This window comes from Choloepus didactylus, chromosome 7 (assembly GCF_015220235.1).
Source record: "Choloepus didactylus isolate mChoDid1 chromosome 7, mChoDid1.pri, whole genome shotgun sequence".
In the NCBI taxonomy this organism is placed as follows: domain Eukaryota; kingdom Metazoa; phylum Chordata; class Mammalia; order Pilosa; family Megalonychidae; genus Choloepus; species Choloepus didactylus.
The window spans coordinates 69,212,660-69,233,573 of record NC_051313.1 but is presented as its reverse complement, the minus strand read 5'-3'; the positions used below and the strand labels follow the sequence as shown (position 1 = coordinate 69,233,573).

The 20,914-nt window shown below is 36.3% G+C and overlaps 1 protein-coding gene across 2 annotated transcripts in view; it reads right to left on the bottom strand.

Annotated features, from left to right (window-relative positions):
- The window catches only part of ME1 (malic enzyme 1), a 267,367-nt gene that overhangs the window by 139,254 nt on the left and 107,199 nt on the right, over positions 1–20,914 (bottom strand). For both annotated transcript variants that reach the window (XM_037844248.1, XM_037844249.1), the window contains exon 6: positions 4,942–5,045. In XM_037844248.1, coding sequence (XP_037700176.1) covers positions 4,942–5,045 — 104 coding nt within the window. The remainder of the gene's footprint in view (positions 1–4,941; positions 5,046–20,914) is intronic.

Here is a 20,914-nt window from a genome sequence, read left to right as displayed (position 1 = left end):
CTCACCTGATTTATACAGTCCCTCCCTATTATTCTGTCAGCAATTTCATTGCTTCATTTGTTTGCTTGTTTACTTGTTTATAATCTGTTTGCTCTGGTAGAGAATAAGAAAGACAAAGATTATTTTTGTCTTTATTCATCCCTTAAGCCCAGCACCAAACAGAGTGCTTGGCTTCCAACGAATGAATGAATGAGTCAAAACAACGAGAAAAGAAAGTAGATTAGTTTGACATGACTTCTATTTACTGGAGTAGTCTAGCTCCTATTGGTGCACAGGACTGGCTTTGGATGTTTATTAGCTTGGTAGCCAGGTAGCATGAACAACTCAATAACCTGCACCACTGATTAGTTTTTCTAAAACAAAAACATTATGCAAATACTAGTATTTGGCCGAAAAGGAGTCCATCCTACAGATTCGCAAACAATCTTTAAAACTTTTTTATACAGTCCTCGAAACTTTTTTATTCGTGCTCAATTTTTATCTTTTTCTAAATGTCACTGTGGTGAACACTGTGATATGCCAGTAGGTACTCAGAGCCCCCACTGCTGACTCAGGGATTGCCTCTCTTCATCAGAAGTGATGCTCTTTCCCAGGGCAACCCCATATCCAGGGACTAATTGATGCAAGAATATAAAGGCTTAGGCAGCTTGGTCCAACTGGGGACAACTCAGAAGAGAGTTAACCCCATGGGTCAACTGAGGCTGTCATTTTGCCTGTTCTGACCACTTTTCCTTCTATTCACTCCTAATTCCTTTATCTCCCTTTCACAGGGGTTAATCGTAGAGCACTTATAAACATCTTGAACACTAAACTTCATTTCAAAGTCTGCCTCTCTGGTGACAGTTGGTCCCAGGAGTGGTCTGAGAAAACAGGTGATAAGATGGGTCTTTGGAGCTGGATCACTTGATGCCTGGCTGGCAATGAGGACCCCATCTCTGGTGTAGATGGAACATACAGAACTCCCTGGCACAATATGGAAGTACAATTATTAAAACTCTCATCAGTGGTGGCTTGGGATGGTATACCAGCAGAAGGAAATGGTTTAGCTGGAATTATGTATCAGAAGTTTGAGAAATTAGGAGAACTAATAACTAAAAGGATAATGAAAAAAGAATACACAAAGCTATGAACAATGTGAAAGCCAGAGGGCCTCCTTGGTAGCACACAAAGATGCTCTCAGATCTTACAGCCTCTGGGCAAAGGAAGCTGACAACCAGAACAAGATTTAGTCATCAGAGTAACCAGCTCCAAAACTCTTCAGAGGCAGATTTGCTAAGTTAGGGTCCTGTTTGGGGAAAAAATGGGACCCTGCCAAATGGGATGGGGATGTACTGTTTGATGTCTTGAAAATCTTGAATCCTCAGATTTCTCAGAATTCTCTGAATTGGCAAAAGTTACCCATCCTTCCTATTTTGGAAATGTAGATAAAGACTTCAGACTTCTCCTCCATAAGACAACATGTGTACTTCTCCCCTGCCTCATCAGTCCCTTCTTCCCCTCACATTCCTAGGCCTATAACTAGGGTTACATCACAACATAACTCAACAAGGACATGCTAGGCCTAATAAAAGAAAAAAAGGACCATGCCCCAAAGGAACTGCAAGGTTTGTCTAGTTTATATTAGCTAGGAGGGTACATGTGGGATTAAATTTTGAGGGTGTTTGATCAAAGGGGCTGGAATTTAAGATTGGATAAGACAGTTTATGAATTTTGAGGGTATTTTCCTGAAATACAGGATTAACATCCTGCAAGAACTCCAGAAGATGGTACAAACTCCCTACTAGAATGCTTCCTAGAAACACTGAGAAAGTAAATGGCTCATATTAAATAAGGATAAAATGTCAGAAATGCTGTGGCATAGGTCAGAAGAGGGGATTACAATGCTTAGAGAAGTGGGCATGCTCAAGTACATATGCTATGTAAAGCCAGAAAACCCATCAAATGATTATGTAGCACAGGAAGGCCAAAAAGTATGTATCATTTACCAAAGCCATAAGGAATATGCTAATGAAAGAGCATCAACATTACTAAGTAGTTCACTACTGGCCCTCCTCTGAAGGCCAAGAATGACAGAAGGACAGGCTGTTATAGGACTAGGTTCACCAGCTGCAATGGGGAATGACAGGAACAAGTAAGGAGGCTTAACTTTCAAAAGCCAAGTAGACACAATTATAAGAGTGGCAAGGCTCATGTGGGAAAGGGCTGACCCATAGAGAATTACTGAGATAGTAAATAGAATATGGCATCCCTGTAGGCAAAATAGTCAGCTAACAAGACTACCACTTAACATGTACCATCCAAAGAATTCAAGGATAGATGATCACAAAGCTGAGAGTAGTTGCCCCCGAAAGTCTCAATCTCATGCTTAGTTTTCAAACCTAAGCTGGTATTTGGACCTAAAGAAGATGCCTGGTCTCCAGAAGGAAGGACATTGCAATATCATGGCATGAATACAGGGTAATAATTTTCCCAATTCTTCTCCAAAGGACCTATAGCCCTTTACTCAGTAACCTTACCCTGGGGAAAGGGAATGCCAAATGTTTTGAGGACTGCTGGGTACAGGTTCCAACCTTACAGTGATACCCAGAGACCTGAAGAATCAACATAGCCCCCCCATTAGAATAGAGTTATATGGGGGCCAGTAATAAATGGAATTCTGGTAAAGGTCCAGATCTTAAGGGGTCCATTGGGACCAAAGACCCACCTGGTGGTGATTTTCTTAGTCCCATAATGTATAATCAGAATAGACATAGTTGATATTACCACAACGCCCATATCAAGTTCTTGGCCTGTCGGGTAGGAGCTATCATTGTGAAAAATATCAAGAGAAAGATTTTGAAACTGCTCCCCTTGATGCCACCAAGAGTGTAAACAAAAATACATACATACATACATACATACATACATACAGTACTCTGGGGTAGGGGGGAGGATGGAGTGGGACTAGCAGATATCAGTGTACGCTTAAGGATCTAAAGGATGCAGCAGTGGTCCCTATGGAGTAATCCAAGGTTGCTGGTGGGTCCATATTGCGATTCAACTTCTCGCTTTACGCTGTTTCTGTTCCCTTTCTTCAAAATGGATTATCTCAAGGGTGCTCATTAATAAAGTCCATCTCAGAGTCATTCCTGAGTAGCCCAACCTGCAACAGTTGTTTTTAACCTAGAATTTAAGTTGCGTTTTCTTTTCAAATAAACTATCTTGGACTTATCTTCAGGATTACTTCCTGACTAAACAGTGCTAGGCTTCACTTCTAGGAAACTTTTTCAATGCAGTGTCATACCGGGAAGAAATTTTGAAAAATCTCTGTGACTTCTCCCTGAGAAAAGCCAACAGGTACAACTTCTAGAGGATAGCTAGTCTCTACAGTTAAAATTACTGTTGACTCTTGTCAATCCCCATTTTTTAAATGTAAGATTTTAGGTAATCCCTCAATCCAATATCAGTTTTTCAGATTCTATATTTACACTGAGCATTAAAAATTAGCTCATATCTCATTTCTCCAGAAAGCTTTTCACTGGTCCCCAATAACAATAATTTCTCCTCTCTATTTCATCAGCACGTAAGTATGTAGGCCATACATACTATATTCATAACTTGTTTAACAGCTTCTTCACAAGTATGTGACATTGTCTTATATAGACAGACTTTATTTCCAAAAATAGACAGTAAAAAGAAATATGTTGAGAACTGCATTATCCTTTTCTTTTATAGACTCTCACAATATTCTACACACAATCTTTTGATTAGTGTTTCTAATTAGAGAGTTATAATTTCAAAACTTTACGTAAGAGTTATAAAGGGTAAGGCATTTAAAATTAAATATGAAAAATTGCTAGAAACTAACTGTCCCATCTTATCTTGAACTTCAACTCTGTAGAGTTTCTCAACTATTTCCATGAATAAGTATAGCTTACTCAAATAAATTAATAAATTATAACAATAAAAAATCAGTCATGTTTTTATACTAATTGGCAAATATACTCTGCACATTTTAAACCCTTGAGTAATGAAAGATTAAAAGTATTTTAAATATTGTCCATGCTGATGAAAGCACTTCCTGCTGTTGGATGTAACTTCTTAAGAATAAACATTATAATAAAAAGAAACCAGAAATACATCTCTAGTTACAGTTGATTTTAGTGACAAATTTATTTCTAACCAAGGCAACATATATCTGTTCTTAAATACTACATGATTTCTGTAGCTATGCAGTACACAAATGGGATGACTGTCAAATTACTGTGATAAAATTCTAAATAATGGTAGAAGCTTCTTTTTCAAAGAAAAAAAAATTTACAGTAGCATTTGGCCTATAACTAAATGCTAACCAGAATGGGCAAAACTGGAGTACTACATTTAATCAAATACTAGAGATTTACTCAGAGATTCATGGATTATGACTGGGTTGTTCTGGTTCTTGCTCCATTCTGGAACCTTGTAGATTATACTAATTCATGCTCAGTTCCCATCTCCTCCTTTGCTTCTACTACCACAAAAGGATCAGATACAACCATGAGGATGATAAAGTTGATAAAGATTTTACCAACTGCCAGAAACAAAGTACAGACTGCCAATAAATATGGAAAAGCTTGCTCAGGTAAATAAGTAACTGGTCACTGTGTCATTCATCACAATCAGGCATTTTAGTAACACAGGTTCTAAAGATTCTTGTAAGAGAAAAGTATCTTCAGAGAATGCAACAGAAACTGTTTTGGGGGACAGACACATGATGTTATCACTTGGCCACTAACAGTTATGAGATAAATACATACATACATACATATATTTACACATATATATATATTCTTTTCATTCACATAACTTCTAATTATTATACCATACTGCATAAAACTTGGATTTTTTGACAGCTTATTAGGTTGTTATCCTTAGATTTTTGAAATTCAACTCAAATACAGATAAAATAAAGATTATACATACTTGGAAGTGACTGCCTCCATGAATTCATCCAAAAAATCATCATATTGACGACCTCTCACTCTCCTCCGCCGCAGTCCAATGTACAATGGATCTTTAAGTAATTCCTATTTAAAAATAAATAAGTTACCAGAGAAATAGCAATAACTGTAATCAAGTCACTTAATATCTCCAAGCCTCAGTTTCCTCATCTGTATAACAGGGATAGAAATGGAAAGAAAATACTGCCATACTCAATGAGAATTAACCCACAAAATTATTAATTAGTATTGTCTAGAATGTATTTACAGTGTTTATACGCCAAATGAGAAAAAAAAGCACCAAAAATTTTTAAAAGTCACATTATTCTGGAGGAAAGAAAGAGAATTAATATCGCTTAGTGATGCTAATTAGAAACTAGAAAATGTCGATTTAGACATTACAGGCAAAGTTTATACACAGAGAAAAAATACTGAGTTTTGATAGTAATTCCTTTCTTAGATTTATTTTCCTTCTCCAAAATCAAAATCTTCAAATGACATTTTGATTGGACCTTTAATAAGATAGTTCACTGGGTTTAAAAGAATTTTTTTTTTTCATTTCTTAAATTGATATATCTGAGAAAACATTCCCCTGTTCAGGCCCTAATCTTATTATTTTTATTAAGTGTTTTCTTTTATTGAGGTATAATTTATATAGAATAAAATGCACCCATTCTCAGAAATCTAGGAATAGAAAGGAACTTCCTAAACTTAATAACAGGCAACTTTAAAAACCCCACAGCTAACAGCATATTTAATGGTGAAAAACTGAATACTATTCCCATAAGATGGGAAGTTAAAGATGTCTACTCTCACCACTTCTGTTCAACACTGTATTGGAAACCCTAGCCATTATAATAACACAAGAAAAATAAAAAAATAGGTATACAGACTGGAAAACAAAGAGTAAAACTTTTTTCATTTGTACACTCAACAATCATGTACACAGAAAATTCTGAGGGATATACCAAAAAAGAAAAAAAAAAACAAACAAACCTAGAAATAATAGATGAATTCAACACAGCTGCAGGAAATAAAGTCAGTATACACAAATCAATTGTATCTCTACACACTAGCAATGAACAACTGAAAGGAAATAAAATACACAATTCCATTTACAAAAGCATCCCAAAATAAGAAATTCATAGGAATATATATAAGAAAATATGTTTAAAACCTGTACACTGGAAATCACAAAACACTGCTGAAAAAAACTTAAAAAGACCCAAACTGTTTTTGCAGGCTAATAAAATGGCAACATATGTCACATAATAGTGAAACAACTGACAAAACTGTCACCTTCAGTAACTTGGACTAGAGAAAATGTACATAATTGTGAATCTGGCTAAGGAGATTTCCAGGGAGAGAGCTGAATGTGTAAATTGTCTTCTCATAGCTCTATGGTAAGGTATCATTAAACCAAAATGAGTTAAAGAAGGAAATATTCAGTATGTAAACAAAGTTAAAAGGGAATATAGAGGGCACAGAACTTGCTGGTAAAAGATTTCCAAAGTAAAATAAGGCCTGAGGACAAAGATCAAATTAAATACATGACTATTACAACTTTTTTGAAAATTTCTGAATAATTTAAGGTGGAACTTAATAGAGAATCTCAGCTAGACAAAATTAACTGGTTCCACTTATCTGTGACATGCCACCCAATGTGAAGATATCATTTTTCTTGAAAATAATTGTGAATAGAGCCTTTATCTCATGGAGTAGAGTATACCCAGATACATAGAAAGCCTAAAAAGTTTTTAAGGTATTGTACCACCCTAGATTAATTGGAACAGACACTTCAAAACGAAAATCCTTGAGTACCCCACTTTGCAGAGGCAGGAAGCCAGGCTATGAAAGTTATTTAGCTACAAACATGGACCTTTCTCATGGAAAAAAGAAGGCTATCTTAGAGAGAGTCAAGAGCCCAAAGCAAGACACAAGACAGAGCCAAAAGCCTCAAAGAATGAACTTGAGAAAACAAAACTGGGCCTTATTCAAAGAACATTCCCTGAACTCAGAATAGGTGGCCTGGTAACATCTACCCAGTAGGATTTCAGAATAGCTATGGACCACTGAGAGCCATATGATTCCTATTCCTCTTGTTTTGAATGGGAGTGTTGACTGTGGTTACCCTTCCTTGTCTCACCATTTTATGTTTGGTGTATGGAAATAGATAAGAGGAGTAACACCAAGAAGCAAAGCCCAAGAAGCTTCATTTGCATCTAAGCCTGATTTAGATGATAGGATCCTAAAATCTGTGCCTGCTGTTGTTACTGGAATGAAATTTGTGGGATCCTAGGATGCAGGTGAACATATTCTACATGTGAAATGAGAAAAATATGTAAAAGATGAGAATGCATATGGAGAAAGGCCCAAACCATTCCAGGGATCCTAGTCTTCCTAGCCATTCCAATTTTCTGAGGCATCCTGTCCTAAAATGACAACCTACAGAATCATAAATATTAAATACTTATAATACTACTGAGTATTGGGGGTAGGCAATAAAGATATATGATTTTACAAGTGGTAATGTTAAGAAAGCTAAACAATTTCAATCATGAGCTGAGATTTACTTAAAGCCAAAAGAGATTATAGTTCTGTTTATCCCAGTTTACACCTGTTGAACTAGTGTAATTATTACTAGAACCCAATTGCATTGTCAAAATATCTTTGATATAATATGGGTTTGGCCTATAAATTATGTGATCACTACACACACATGTTCAACTATATACAAATAACAATGAGTTAAGGCCTCCTGGATAGCTGGTAAACATGTTAAGTTATATAAATGTATTTTAGATAAAATGTAAAATATGAAACTTGGGGGTATGGTAAAGCTCAGCTGTTCCTCGAGGCATAAAACTTTAAGCAATCTACTTGTGCACTTCTGAGCAGATGAAGTTGCAGAGCCAAAGTGCTTCTAATTATTTCCAGAATTAAAAGACTTCCTCCATGTCTGGAATATACATGGATTTTCTAAAATGTGGATTAGAAAAAGAATACAATTGAGAAAAAATGTTACATGGTTCCCTTTCTCTTTGCCCCATTCTTTCCCAAGCTAATAATTAACATATACAGTGTAAAGAAGTGTGACTGCTCTTTTGAGTCAATTATAAAACTGAAGGTTCAGATTAAATCTGGGTGTTTTAAAATTCTTTCATCCATAATAATGTCCCTGTCAAAAATAATCGTTTTCTTAAATTTCATGATCACTTAGGCTTGGATAATAAGTGTATTCTTGCAGATTTTGTTGACCAAAAATTTTTAATATTTACAAAAAAGCAGTTTAACAAGATCAAGCAGCCTGCACAGAAATGGTGTCATGAATTCATTCAATAAAACATTTTAATGGCCATGAGTAAAATACTCCATAGATCTTTGTTGGGAGAATAAATGAAATAACTGGTATTAAGCAAGCAGTCAAAAAAAGCTTATACCATCTTTAGCACTAGATGTCACATATAATGCATGTGATATAAGACTTCTAAGTACATGTGCAAGATTTACAAGCATGAGAGAAGGAAAAAGATAAAAAGATTGGGGGTGGAGGAGGAGCTAAGATGGTGGAATAGAGAGGAGTGGAAGCCAGTTAGACTCCCTGGAACAATTCATAAACTACCGAAAAACTAGTAAATACCGTGGAATGACTGTGGGGAGACAAACATGACTGTCCACTCATCATACACCAACATGAATTGGGAGGAATGTCTGAGATCGCAGCATAAAATCTGTAAGTAAAAACTGCGGACCCAAGCCGAGAGCCGAGAGCCCCTCCCTCAAGGAAGCCTTGTAGTGCTAGAGAGCAGCACTCTCCGAACAAACTAGTGTAACTCAGCCCAGCTCCAACTGAGGTTTTAATGTTAACTGCTCAATACAGACTGCAAATCCCCAACAAGCAGACAGAGGCTTTTGGTGACCACTGACTTGGGAGAGTCAGGGGACATATCTGTCTCAGGGCAGGGAGCCCAGAGGATCAGGTGCTATCTCTGGTCGACGGGTGAATCTGGGAGCTTTCTGTCCCTTTGTCTCTCTCTCAACCTGGGCAGCTCAGAGGAGATAGCCTCAGCCATTTTCCACTCACAGCTCTTCACAGTAGAGAAAGCCTCAGCCATTTTAAAATTGCAGCACTCTGAGTGAGAGAAACAAAGAATCTATTTATATGCAAATGACCCCTCTGGAGGAGGCATAGCTTCCCAAGAGGAAAGGGAGGGGCCCAGCTCAACAACCTGCCTTACCAGAACCAGACCCCAAAGCCTGGGGGAGGAGAGCCGTGGGCCACATCCCCTTACACCAGCCCTCACAGGCTGACAGGTACACCTGTTGGGCAGAAAAACACAGAGTGTGTCAATCCTCTAAGAAAAACCATCAAGGAAACTGGACACTGAATATTTTCTCCTTCTGTGACCTGAGCCTATTCTCCTCTGGAAAAACCTGATTGGGGTGGCTTAGGAGGTCTGATGCCTAGACAACAAAAAACTACAACCTACACTAAGAAAAACGAAGTTATGGCCCAGTCAAAGGAACAAACTTACATTTCAACTGAGAAACAGGAATTTAAAAAACCAATGCTAAATCAATACAAAAAGTTTAGAGAAGGTATGGCAAAAGAGATAAAGGCTATAAAGAAAACACTGGGCATACATAAGGCAGAAATCGAAAGCTCAAAAAAACAACCAGCAGAATATATGGAAATGAAAGGCACAACACAAGAGACAAAAGACACAATGGAAACATAAAACAGCAGATCTCAAGAGGAAGAAGAAAACAGTCAGGAACTGGAGACCAAAACACCTGAAAGCCTACACACAAAGGAGCAGATGAAGAAAAGAATGAAAAAATATGAGCAACTCTCCAGGAACTTAAGGATGAAATGAAATACAAGAATGTACATATCATTGGTGTCCCAGAAGGAGAAGAGAAGGGAAAAGGGGCAGAAGCAATAATGGAGAAAATAATCAATGAAAACTTCCCATCTCTTATGAAAGACATAAAAATACGGATCCAAATAGCGCAGTGTACTCCAAACAGAATAGATCTGAATAGGCCTAAGCCAAAAACACTTAATAATCAGATTATTAAACATCAAAGACAAAGAGAGAATCCTGAAAGCAGCAAGAGAAAAGTGATCAATCACATATAAACGAAGCTTGATAAGACTATGTGTGGATTTCTCAATAGAAACCATGGAGGCAAGAAGGAAGTGGGGTGATATATTTAAGATACTAAAAGAGAAAAACCTCCAACCAAAAATCCTATATCCAGCAAAACTGTCCTTAAAATATGAGGGAGAGCTCAAAATATTCTCTGACAAACAGACAATGAGAGACTTTGTGAACAAGACACACACCCTACAGGAAATAATAAAGGGAGCACTACAGAGTGATAGAAGACAGGAGTGAGAGGTTTGGAATACAGTTTTTTGGGAGATGGTAGCACAGCAAGGTATGTACACTGAACAAAGATAACTATGAATATGGTTGAGAGAGAGGGGTTGGGAACATGTGGGACACCAGAAGAAAGGAGGAAAGATAAAGACTGGGACTGGGTAACCTGGTGAAATCTAGAGTGTTCAGCAATTGTGATAAAATGTACAAATACATTCTTTCACAAGGGAGAACAAGTGAATGTCAACCTTGCAAGATGTTAAAAATGAGGAGGTATTGGGGGAGGGATGCAATGAACATAAACTAGAGAGTATAAGTAACAGAATCATTGTATTATATACCAAGGTAAATGCAGATAAGAGTGGGGGATAGGGGAGGGGTGCGAGATACTTGATATTGGTGGTGGTGTCTGACTCTTTATTCTACTTTGATTTAAGGTTATCTTTCCTTTTGCTGCTTCCTGTCATTTTTTTTCTTCCTCTTTCTTTTTTCTTTTTCTTTTGCCTCTCTACCTTCTTTGACTCTCCCTCCTGCCTTGTGGAAGAAATGTAGATGTCCTTATATAGATAGTGGTGAGGGTGGTGAACACATAAATATGGACTGCACAGCAAACCATCAATTGTTTACTGAGGTTGGAATGTATGGCATGTGAACAAAAAAAAAAGGGGTTGAAGACGAAACCTTGAGGGCAATATACTGAGTGAAATAAGCCAGACACATAAGGACAAATATTGCAGGGTATCACTGATAGGAAGTAATTATAATATGTAAACTCACAGACATGAAGTATAAGGTTCCAAGATACAGAATGAGGCTAAAGAATGGGGAGCAGTTGCTTAGTATGAGCAGAATGTTCAACCAGGATGAACTTAAATGTTTGGAAATGAACAGAGGTATTGGTAGCAAGATGTGAGAATAACTAACAGTGCTGAAAGGTGTGTGAAGGTGGTGGAAAGGGTAAGCTCACAGTCACGTATGTCACCAGAAGGAAAGTTGGAGGTCAAAAAACGGGAATGTATAAAATGTCCGTGATTAAATGTACAAATATTAGAAATCTTTTCCATGAACCAGAACAAATGTATGACACTATAACTAGAAGTTAATAATAGAGAGGCATATAGGGAAAAAATATATACCTATTGCAAACTAGATACTACACTTGGTTGTATTTTAACATTCATTCATAAACAGTAACAAATGTACTATACCCATAGTATGAGTCAACAATGGAGGGGTGTTGGTTAGGGATATGGGAAGATTCGAGTTTCCTTTTTTTTTTTTTCCTTCTTTTGCTCTATTTCTTGTCTGGAGTAATGAAAAGGTTCTAAAAATCGAACAAAAATTAAGTGTGGTGATGGATGCACAGCTGGGTGAGGGTACCGGGGGCAAATGATTGTCCACTTTGGATCTTTGGATCATTGTATGGTATGTGAACAATCTCAATAAAAATTAAAAACTAAAAAAAGATTGGGGGTGGAGAGGATCTAAGATGGCGGCATAGAGAGGAGTGGAAGATAGTTAGTGCCACTGGAACAACTAATAAAAAACCAGGAACAACTAGTAAATAATCCAGAATAACTGCCAGGGGACAGACATGACTGTCCACTCATCATACTCCAACCTGAATTGGGAGGAATGCCCAAGATCATAGTATAAAATCTGTAAGTAAAAACTGTGGATCCAAGCCAGGAGACCCCTCCCAAAACAGCCTGAGCTGCAAAGACTCATGGTGTTAGAGAGAAGCTCTCTCCCAGCAAGTGAATATAGCTCAGCTGAGTTCCAACTGAGGTTTTAATTAGCAACTGTGAACTGCTCACTATGAGCTATAAATCCCCAAGCAGACAGAGGCTTTGGGTTGACAACTGACCTTGGAGAGCTGGACTAGCCCTGAAGGGGACTTTCTGTCCCTGTTTTGGCTAAGTGGAAAAAGCCTCAGCCATTTTCAGTTCCCAGTGCTCTGACCCAGACAAGAGTGGAGATAGCACAGGCAGAGAGAGACCATTGAAATGCTAATGATTTCTCCCTAGGGGGTCTATCCTCTCTAAGAGGAAAGGGGTGGAGCCCAGCTCTACTACATGCCTTGCATTCAGAACCAGACCCCAGAGCCTGGGGGAAAACAGCCATGGGCCACACCTCCTTACACCAGTCTGAATTACAGGCTGACAAGCACAACCTGCTGGGCAGAAAAGCACAGTGACCTGAGGCATCACAAGGTGTACCAATTTTCTAAGACACCCTCAGGGAAACTGGATACTGAATATTTCTTCCTTCTGGGACCTGAGCCCCTTCTGGTCTGGGGAGGCCTGCTTAGGGTAACCAAGGAAGCCATGTCTAGACAACAGAAAACTACAACCTACACTAAGAAAAATGAACTCATGGCACAGTCAGAGGAATAAACTTAAACTTCAACTGAGATACAGAAATTGAAACAACTAATAATAAGTCAATTCAAAAAGTTTAGGGAAGATATGGCAAAAGAGCTGAACCATATAATGAAAACACTAGGCGTACATAAGGTAGAAACTGAAAGTTCAAATAACCAACTGGCAGAATCTATGGACATGAAAGGCACAACACAAGAGATGAAAGACACAATGGAAACATACAACAGCAGATCTCAAGAGGCAGAAGAAAATACTCAGGGGCTGGAGAACAAGGCATGTGAAAGCCTACACACAAAAGAACAGACAGAGAAAAAAATGGAAAAATACAAGCAATGTCTCCAGGAACTTAAGGACAAAACAAAAAACAAGAATGTAGGTGTCACTGGTGTCCCAGAAGGAGAAGAGAAGGGAAAAGGGGCAGAAGCAATAATGGAGGAAATAATCAAAGAAAATTTCCCATTTCTTATGAAAGACATAAAATTACGGATCCAAGAAGCGCAGCATACCTCAAACAGAATAGATGTGAATAGGCCTACACCAAGACACTTAATAAGCAGATTATCAACCATCAAAGAAAGAGAATCCAGAAAGCAGCAAGAGAAAAGTGATCCATCACATACAAAGGAAGCTTAATAAGACTGTGCGAATTTCTCAATAGAAACCATGGAGACAAGAAGGAAGTGGGGTGATATATTTAAGATACTGAAAGAGAAAAACCACCAACCAAGAATCCTATATCTGGCAAAACTATCCTTCAAATGTGAGGGAGAGCTTAAAATATTCTCTGACAAACAGACAATGACAAAGTTTGTGAACAAGATACCTGCTCTACAGGAAACACTAAAGGAAGCACTGCAGACAGAAAGGAAAAGACAGGAGTGAGAGGTTTGGAAAACAATTTTGGGAGATAGTAGCACAACAACGTAAGTACACTGAACAAAGATAACTGTGAATATGGTTGAAAGAAGAAGGCTGGGACGCTGTGGGATACCAGAACAAAAGATGAACGATAAAAACTGGGACTGTGTAACTGAGGGAAACTTAGGTGCTCAACGATTATAATAAAACGTACAAATATGTTTTTACATGAGGTAGAACAAATGAATGTCAACATTGCAAGGTGTTGAAAATAGGGTGGGATTTGGGCAAAAATACAATCAGTGCAAACTAGAGGCTATAATTAACAGAAACATTGTATTATGCTTCCTTTAATATAACAAAGGCAATATACCAAAGCTAAATGCATACGGGCGGTTGGGGGGGGGCGGGGACAGGGGAAGGGTATGGGGCTTCTGGCATTGGTGATGTTGTCTGACTCTTTATTCTACTTTAGGTTAATCCTATCTTTCCTTTGTCACTTTCTAGCTATCAAGTTTTGGTATTTTTTGTTGGGCTTTTTTTTCTCTCTCTCTCTTTTCTTTTGCCTCTCTGCCTTCTTTGACTCTTCTTCCATCTTTGTGGAAGAAGTGGAGATGTTCTTATATGGATAGTGGCAATGGTGCTGAATACATAAATATGTGACTACACAGAGAACCGACGATTGTTTACTTAGGAAGGAATGTATGGTGTGTGAACAAAACCAGCTTAAAGAAAAGGGGTTGCTGAAGAAATCTTGAGGGCACTATATTGAGTGAAATAAGACACATAAAGGCAAATACGCAGGGTCTCACTGATATGAACTAATTATAATACGTAAACTCATGGACATGAAATATAATTTACCAGGATATAGAATAAGGCTAAAAAATGGGGAGCAGTTGCTTATTATGGGCAGAATGTTCAACTAGGGTGAACTCAAATGTTTGGAAATGGACAGGGGTAATGGCAGCATGTTGTGAGAATAACTAACAGTGCTGAAAGGTGTGTGAAGGTGGTGGAAAGGTAAGCTCAGAGTCACATGTGTCACCAGAAGGAAGGCTGGAGGTTAAAAGATGGGAATGTATAAAACAGTGAACCTTGTGGTGGACAATGTCCATGATTAACTATACAAATATTAGAAATCTCTCTCACGAACTAGAACAAATGTATGACAGTATAACTAGAAGTTAATAATAGGGAGACATATAGGGAAAAATATATAGCTATTGCAAACTATATACTACAGTTAGTAGCATTTTAACATTCTTTCATCAACAGTAACAAACATACTGTACCAAAACTATGAATCATTAATGGAGGGAGGCGTGGTTAGGGGTATAGGAGGATCTGAGTTTCCTTTTTTTTGTCTTTATTTCTTTTCTGGAGTAATGAAAATGTTCTAAAAATTGAAAAAAATTAATAACGTTGATGGATGCACAGCTGAATGATGGTACCATGGGCAACTGATTGTATACTTTGGATTTCTGTATAGTTGTATGGTATGTGAACAATCTCAATAAAAAATATATGTATATAAAGAAAAAAAGTACCTGCAAAAAAAAGATTGGGGGTGGGTTAAAATAAAGAACAAAGCGTATGGAAGTATAACAGCGTTCAGAAAAGGAGATAAGGAGGATGTACGTTGGTAAAGCTATACTACTTATCTTATTTGTTAGCACTACCTCAATCTGGACCCTTGGGGATTTATATTTGGAAAGTTTGTTTGACGCTAATGGTAATCATTGTCAACTTTTTCACCTTGTTCTAGAATCTTACACTTCTACCTTTCCAATCTGAAGTTTCCAAGAATTAAAAAATACTTTCTGAAAATGTTATTTTGCTTTATATCAGCACAAAGGAAACATCTGCCTATTTCAAAAATATTTGAGACACTGAAAAGAAAAATTGAAATCAATACCAATAACCTCTACTCATTCAGAACTCATTCACCATTAACCCTGATACACATTCTTCTAGGTTCTTTTCTATATATCTATGCATGTACAACTATGTATCCAAATTCTGAATGATATTACAAACAGTTCTATAACCCCTTTTCAGGTAACAATATATTGTAAAACTTGTTCATGTAAACAGATGAACTTTTTTACAACTTAGTATTCTATATTTGAACTCTGCCCTCCTAGAGAGTATATACAAAATAACATTCTCCCAAGTGTTATGTTTGTCCAATCCATTGAAGCCACAAGAGTATTATCTTTACACATATAGGTATATATATGTATAGGTAATGTGTATATATATATATATTATGTAATGTATATGCATATATGTATATGGGGTGGGCACAAAAATTTCATATAGTGGTATTTATTAAGTTGTATTTCTAATCTAGTATTATCGAACATTTTTCATAAGTTTACTGACCATTTTCACTTTTCCGTTTGTTAACCATGTTTCTACACAGTTAACAAATGGCAATTTTTAAATTGGACATCTGACATTTTCTTATTGATTTGAAAGTGTTCTTTAGAGTTAAAGAACATTAAACACTTTTACCTGCCATAATGTGGCAAATATTCCACACTTCAATATTTATGGTTAAATTTTATTTATAATACACAGAAGATAATTTATCTTTGTTGCTATTTATTAATTATATTCGAAATAAAAAGATCAGATCCTGTGAAAAAATAATGTATAGTTTTTGCTGCTTTGCTGGCTCATGTGAAAAATAAGATTAAGCAAACTAAAGCCACATTCAGTCAAGAGTCCAAAGTAATAGTTCTTAAACAGCAGCCCACATAAGAACTGGAATGACTGTTCAAAAATACTAGAAATATAAATGATTAAAATTTTATTGTGATTCCATAAATCTAGAGTGCGGCCTTGTATTACGCATTCTTAACACAAGTCCCTGGTAATTCTGAAGTGATGAGTCCATGGAATATATGGTGTGAACCACTTATATTAAGTTAAATTCAAACTTATATTTCAACTTATATTCAAACTCACTTTAAGTTAAAATAAAACTAGTCTCCTTCCCACCATGCTCCTTTCTCATGGAAATATTTTTTCTGTTTTATTTTACAGGATGGGTATCTCTAAAACAGAAAGAGCCCATTCTCGTTTCCAAAGTTTGGTGCAGTGTTTCAGAAAATGGGTAAAGGAATTCTTGAAAAAACTCACTATCATCATCTAATTTAGAAAGGATGAAGGCTAAGGGAAAGCAAAGAAAAAGAAGCACATAAAACTTCAAACCAAAAGCCTGGGAACTGAGAGACGTTATTCTCTCCCCTGGCTTCACTAAAATGATTGATCCTCATTACAATGAAGGATCATTTATTTGAAGTGGCAAGGAACCCCCATAAAATGGAAGGATAAAAGTTAAAAGTAAGGGAGAGTTGAGGAAGAGATGATGACATTCCAATTGGGATCATGTGGTAGACAGAATGACAGCCACTGAAAGTATCCATGTCTAATTCCTGGGACCCAGGAATGTTATTTTGTGGCGCAAGAGGGAGTTTGCAGATTTGATTAAGGTTAAAGATTTGGAGATTCATAGATTATCCCAGATTATCCAAGTGGGTGTAATCTAGTCATGAGCCCTTAAAAGTGAAGAATGTTCCCTGGCTATAGTCAGAAAGAGAGAGACGTGACGGCAGAAGGAACTACAGTTCCTTAAAAGTTTCAATGATCAAGGGCATAAAAATACCTGAACTTAAAATGAAATCCTATTTACCTCTACTTAATTTAACCATAAATATAGATCTATCTTCCTTTTTGCATATTTGCCTGTTATATCTTTATCAGATGAATGAATCATAACTGATGCTTAGCCTTTCATTTTTTAAAAAATGATGTCTTGCACGGTGTACAATCAGCTGTTCACAGTACCATCATATAGTTGTGCATTCATCACCCACATATTGACTGTACACCATAGATGACTGTATGATATGTAAATATATCTCAATAAAACTGAATTTTAAAAAACATAATATATTGCTATTACTTTTATCACTTATCTTTTCCTTTGTGGACACTGTGTGTGTGTATGTGTGTGTGTGTATGTTTAATATATCTGCTTCATTTTTCTTCATAGATCCCTAGGCATGCAAGCTACTAGTGATTACCTTCACATTTTAAAAAGATTTATTTGCATATGTATTTCTACAAATATCAACCAGAATAAAACAGTAACTATTAACCTCCACTCACACCTAGAAAATGAGAAAATTAGATGTCTTCCACCTTCTCTCTATTTACAAGTATTATTTGGAATCATCTGTGGTATTTGATCCATTTTACTATTAATAAATTATTTTTAAATAGGTAAGGATGACTTTACTCAATTATTTCTGATGTTATATATTTTCTTTTAAAAATTAATAAAACATAATACTAATGGCCATCTGTTATTGACTATATTGACATAACGGCAGGCACTGTGATGGGCTCTCTACAACTATCTCATTTAATTCTCTCAATAATACTAAGTGTCACATATTATCATCTTGGCTTCAAGATGAAGAAAATTGACACTTAGAGAGTTTAAGCAACTTGCCAAAAGTCACAACTTAAAAGTCAGGATTTAAAAGATGTTCATCCAATTCAACAAGCTGTTCTTAGCTATTATGTTACTGCTTTGTAACTCTACTTATGATAATTATTTAAACTAATTTCTGTATTAAACTGGTTTTAGTGTTTCTTGGCAACATTTGTACATGGGTATCAAGTCCTTTATTTTTATTCTTCTCTTGGTCAGTTGGAACTTACACTATAATGAAATTTCCAGGACACTGTAAAATATTCTTGCACTCATGAATATGTCAGACTGCACATACAAACGAAGAGTAATTTAGTTATATATATAAGACTATTCTGTTAAATGAATTTTCCTCAGACCTCCCTAGATAGGCTTCAAGTATTTACTGTAGCAGAAAAGAGTCAGAGGTCAATTTGATTTTCTTCATTTGTATTGATCACTTTGTTCTGCCTGGGCCCTTGTAGCATTTGTAAATTTATCCTAGAAACGGAAACAATTTCACTTGGCTATATCTATGTGTGGAGCCCTTTTTGTTACATTATCTGATATTGAGTAAGTTCTTTTGATCAGAAAACTTTTATTTAGGTCACAAAAGTATTCTTTTTATAAACTTTGTATTTCCTATAATAATTATTTTATATCTATAGTTTTCATCTCTTCTACCCCCCTCTTTTTTTAAAAAAGCAATCTCCTTTTCCTCTGCCTGAATTGGAAGTTTTCAAAATTTGTCTTCCTCTCCACTAATTTGTTTTTCTATAGCAATTCTGCCCCTCATGGTTTATAATGCACATTTTATTTCACTATGCCATTAAATTTCCTTATCTTTAAATATATCATTTACTTACCTTTTATATTTTTGCTACATATTAACCAGCTAACTGCCACATCACCTTTAACATTATTTTTCACCTTACAAAGTCCTGGTTCTCTTGAATATTATATAAAATAACAAAGCAGTGTTTTAAAAAAATTTCCCATTTCTATAATAAACTTTCCTAAAAATATGCTTTTTCCCCTGACTCTTGAGCGATTTATTCTGCATCTCTTTAGTACAGTTCTTGAGGTTGTGATATTTGATGGTTATGTATGGCATCTGATAACATCTGAGTGTTATCAGAGCACCCGCTCCAGGCAGAAAACTTATTCCTCAGCCTTCCCTTCAACCAGCTGTGGCCATGTAACTAAGTTTAAGCCAATGGGATATAAGCAAAAATGATACATAGAATTCTAGATCATATTTTTTATGAGTTTCTCACTCTAGTTCCATTTTTGCATTGTTGTCTGCGGAATCATGTACAAATTTCTGGTGCCCAGGAAGCATTATTTTTGTTTATAAGTACTGTAAACTGCAACCCCATCCCAGTGCTACTGCTATCAAATGTACTAATATAATCTGCAGCAACAAAAAAATCAAGTGTGATTTCACCTGCTCCACAAACTGGCCTCAACTTCAGTCAACATGCCTCTAAATTAGGGGTTTGGTGGGGTTCTGTAAGGTCTCACCACATTGTTCTCTGAGACTGGTAATTCTCAGAATAAGGACTTTGAGTTCACCCAGGGTTCTTTAATCTCTTCCTATCTACATTTTACATATAAAAGCTCTGTTACAGTTTTTTTTTTTTTTTTCATTTTCCTACTACATTTATATTCCATCAGTCATTTCAATAAAGATCACAAGATGAAGTAGGTTGGTATGAGGAGACCTATAACCATTTATAATAGTCTGCTTAGGCTAAATTAAACTATGCCACTCTCAGCATAGTTTATGCTCTCAGCATTTATGAAAACAAAGGATTATTTCTTGCTCATAGTACTAGTCCATTGTGGATCAGCTGCAGTTCTACTCCAGTAATTTTCATTCTGTGACTCAGGTTGAAAAACAGACATTACTGGGGACACTGCTGGGCTCATGGAACCATGCAATAATTCTTAAAGCTTCAGTTCCATCATGGCAGATACCACTTCTGCTATCACTTCACTGACCAAAGAAAATCTTATGACTAAGAATGATGTGCTTTGATAAGACTGTATGATCCTCCTATAGGGAACAACAGCAAAGCTGAACTTTCTAGCTTTTAAGGCAACTTGATCTTTTAAAAGAAAGCTACGATTTTTAACTCATTCTATCTTATGCTCATTTCTACTCACCCTGAATCTGGTCTACCCTCTGAAGCAACACAGAATAAGCTTATTCTGTCATTCATATACTGGACCTTTTCCATATATATTTTATTTTTCAGGAAAAAAAAAATCCTTAGCTTCTTCAACTGTTCTTCTGGGATTTTTGTACATGTTGTTCTTCTGCACTGAAATCTTCTCCTATCACCCATCAATGCAGCCCACCTGTCAAATTTCTATTCATCATTCTACAATCATTATCAATGTCATTTCCTCTATGACTTCTTCCCAGGTACCCCTACTCCGTCTACCAAAGGAGTTAGATGAGTCTTCCTCTATGTTTTCTAGTGATATGGACATAATTCTACCCCAGAATAAATTACTTTGTTTGTAATTACTTTGGTCCTTTAGTAACCCATAATAGAATATAAACTCCTTGAAGGCAAGAACCATCTTATTCACATTAGTATTTGCAACACTTAGTATATAATATATATTAAAGTATCAAATATTTCAAAAAGTGAAAGAATTAAAGTTCTAAGTTTTTGACACTTCTAAGTTTAAAAGTAACTTTTCCCATTTGAATTAATCTTTTAAAATATTATAGGCATTAATGATTTTGTATGTAGTTTGACATACAATGTATAGTTTATATTAAATACATAACTTCAGAATTTAATCATAAAGCATGGATTGATA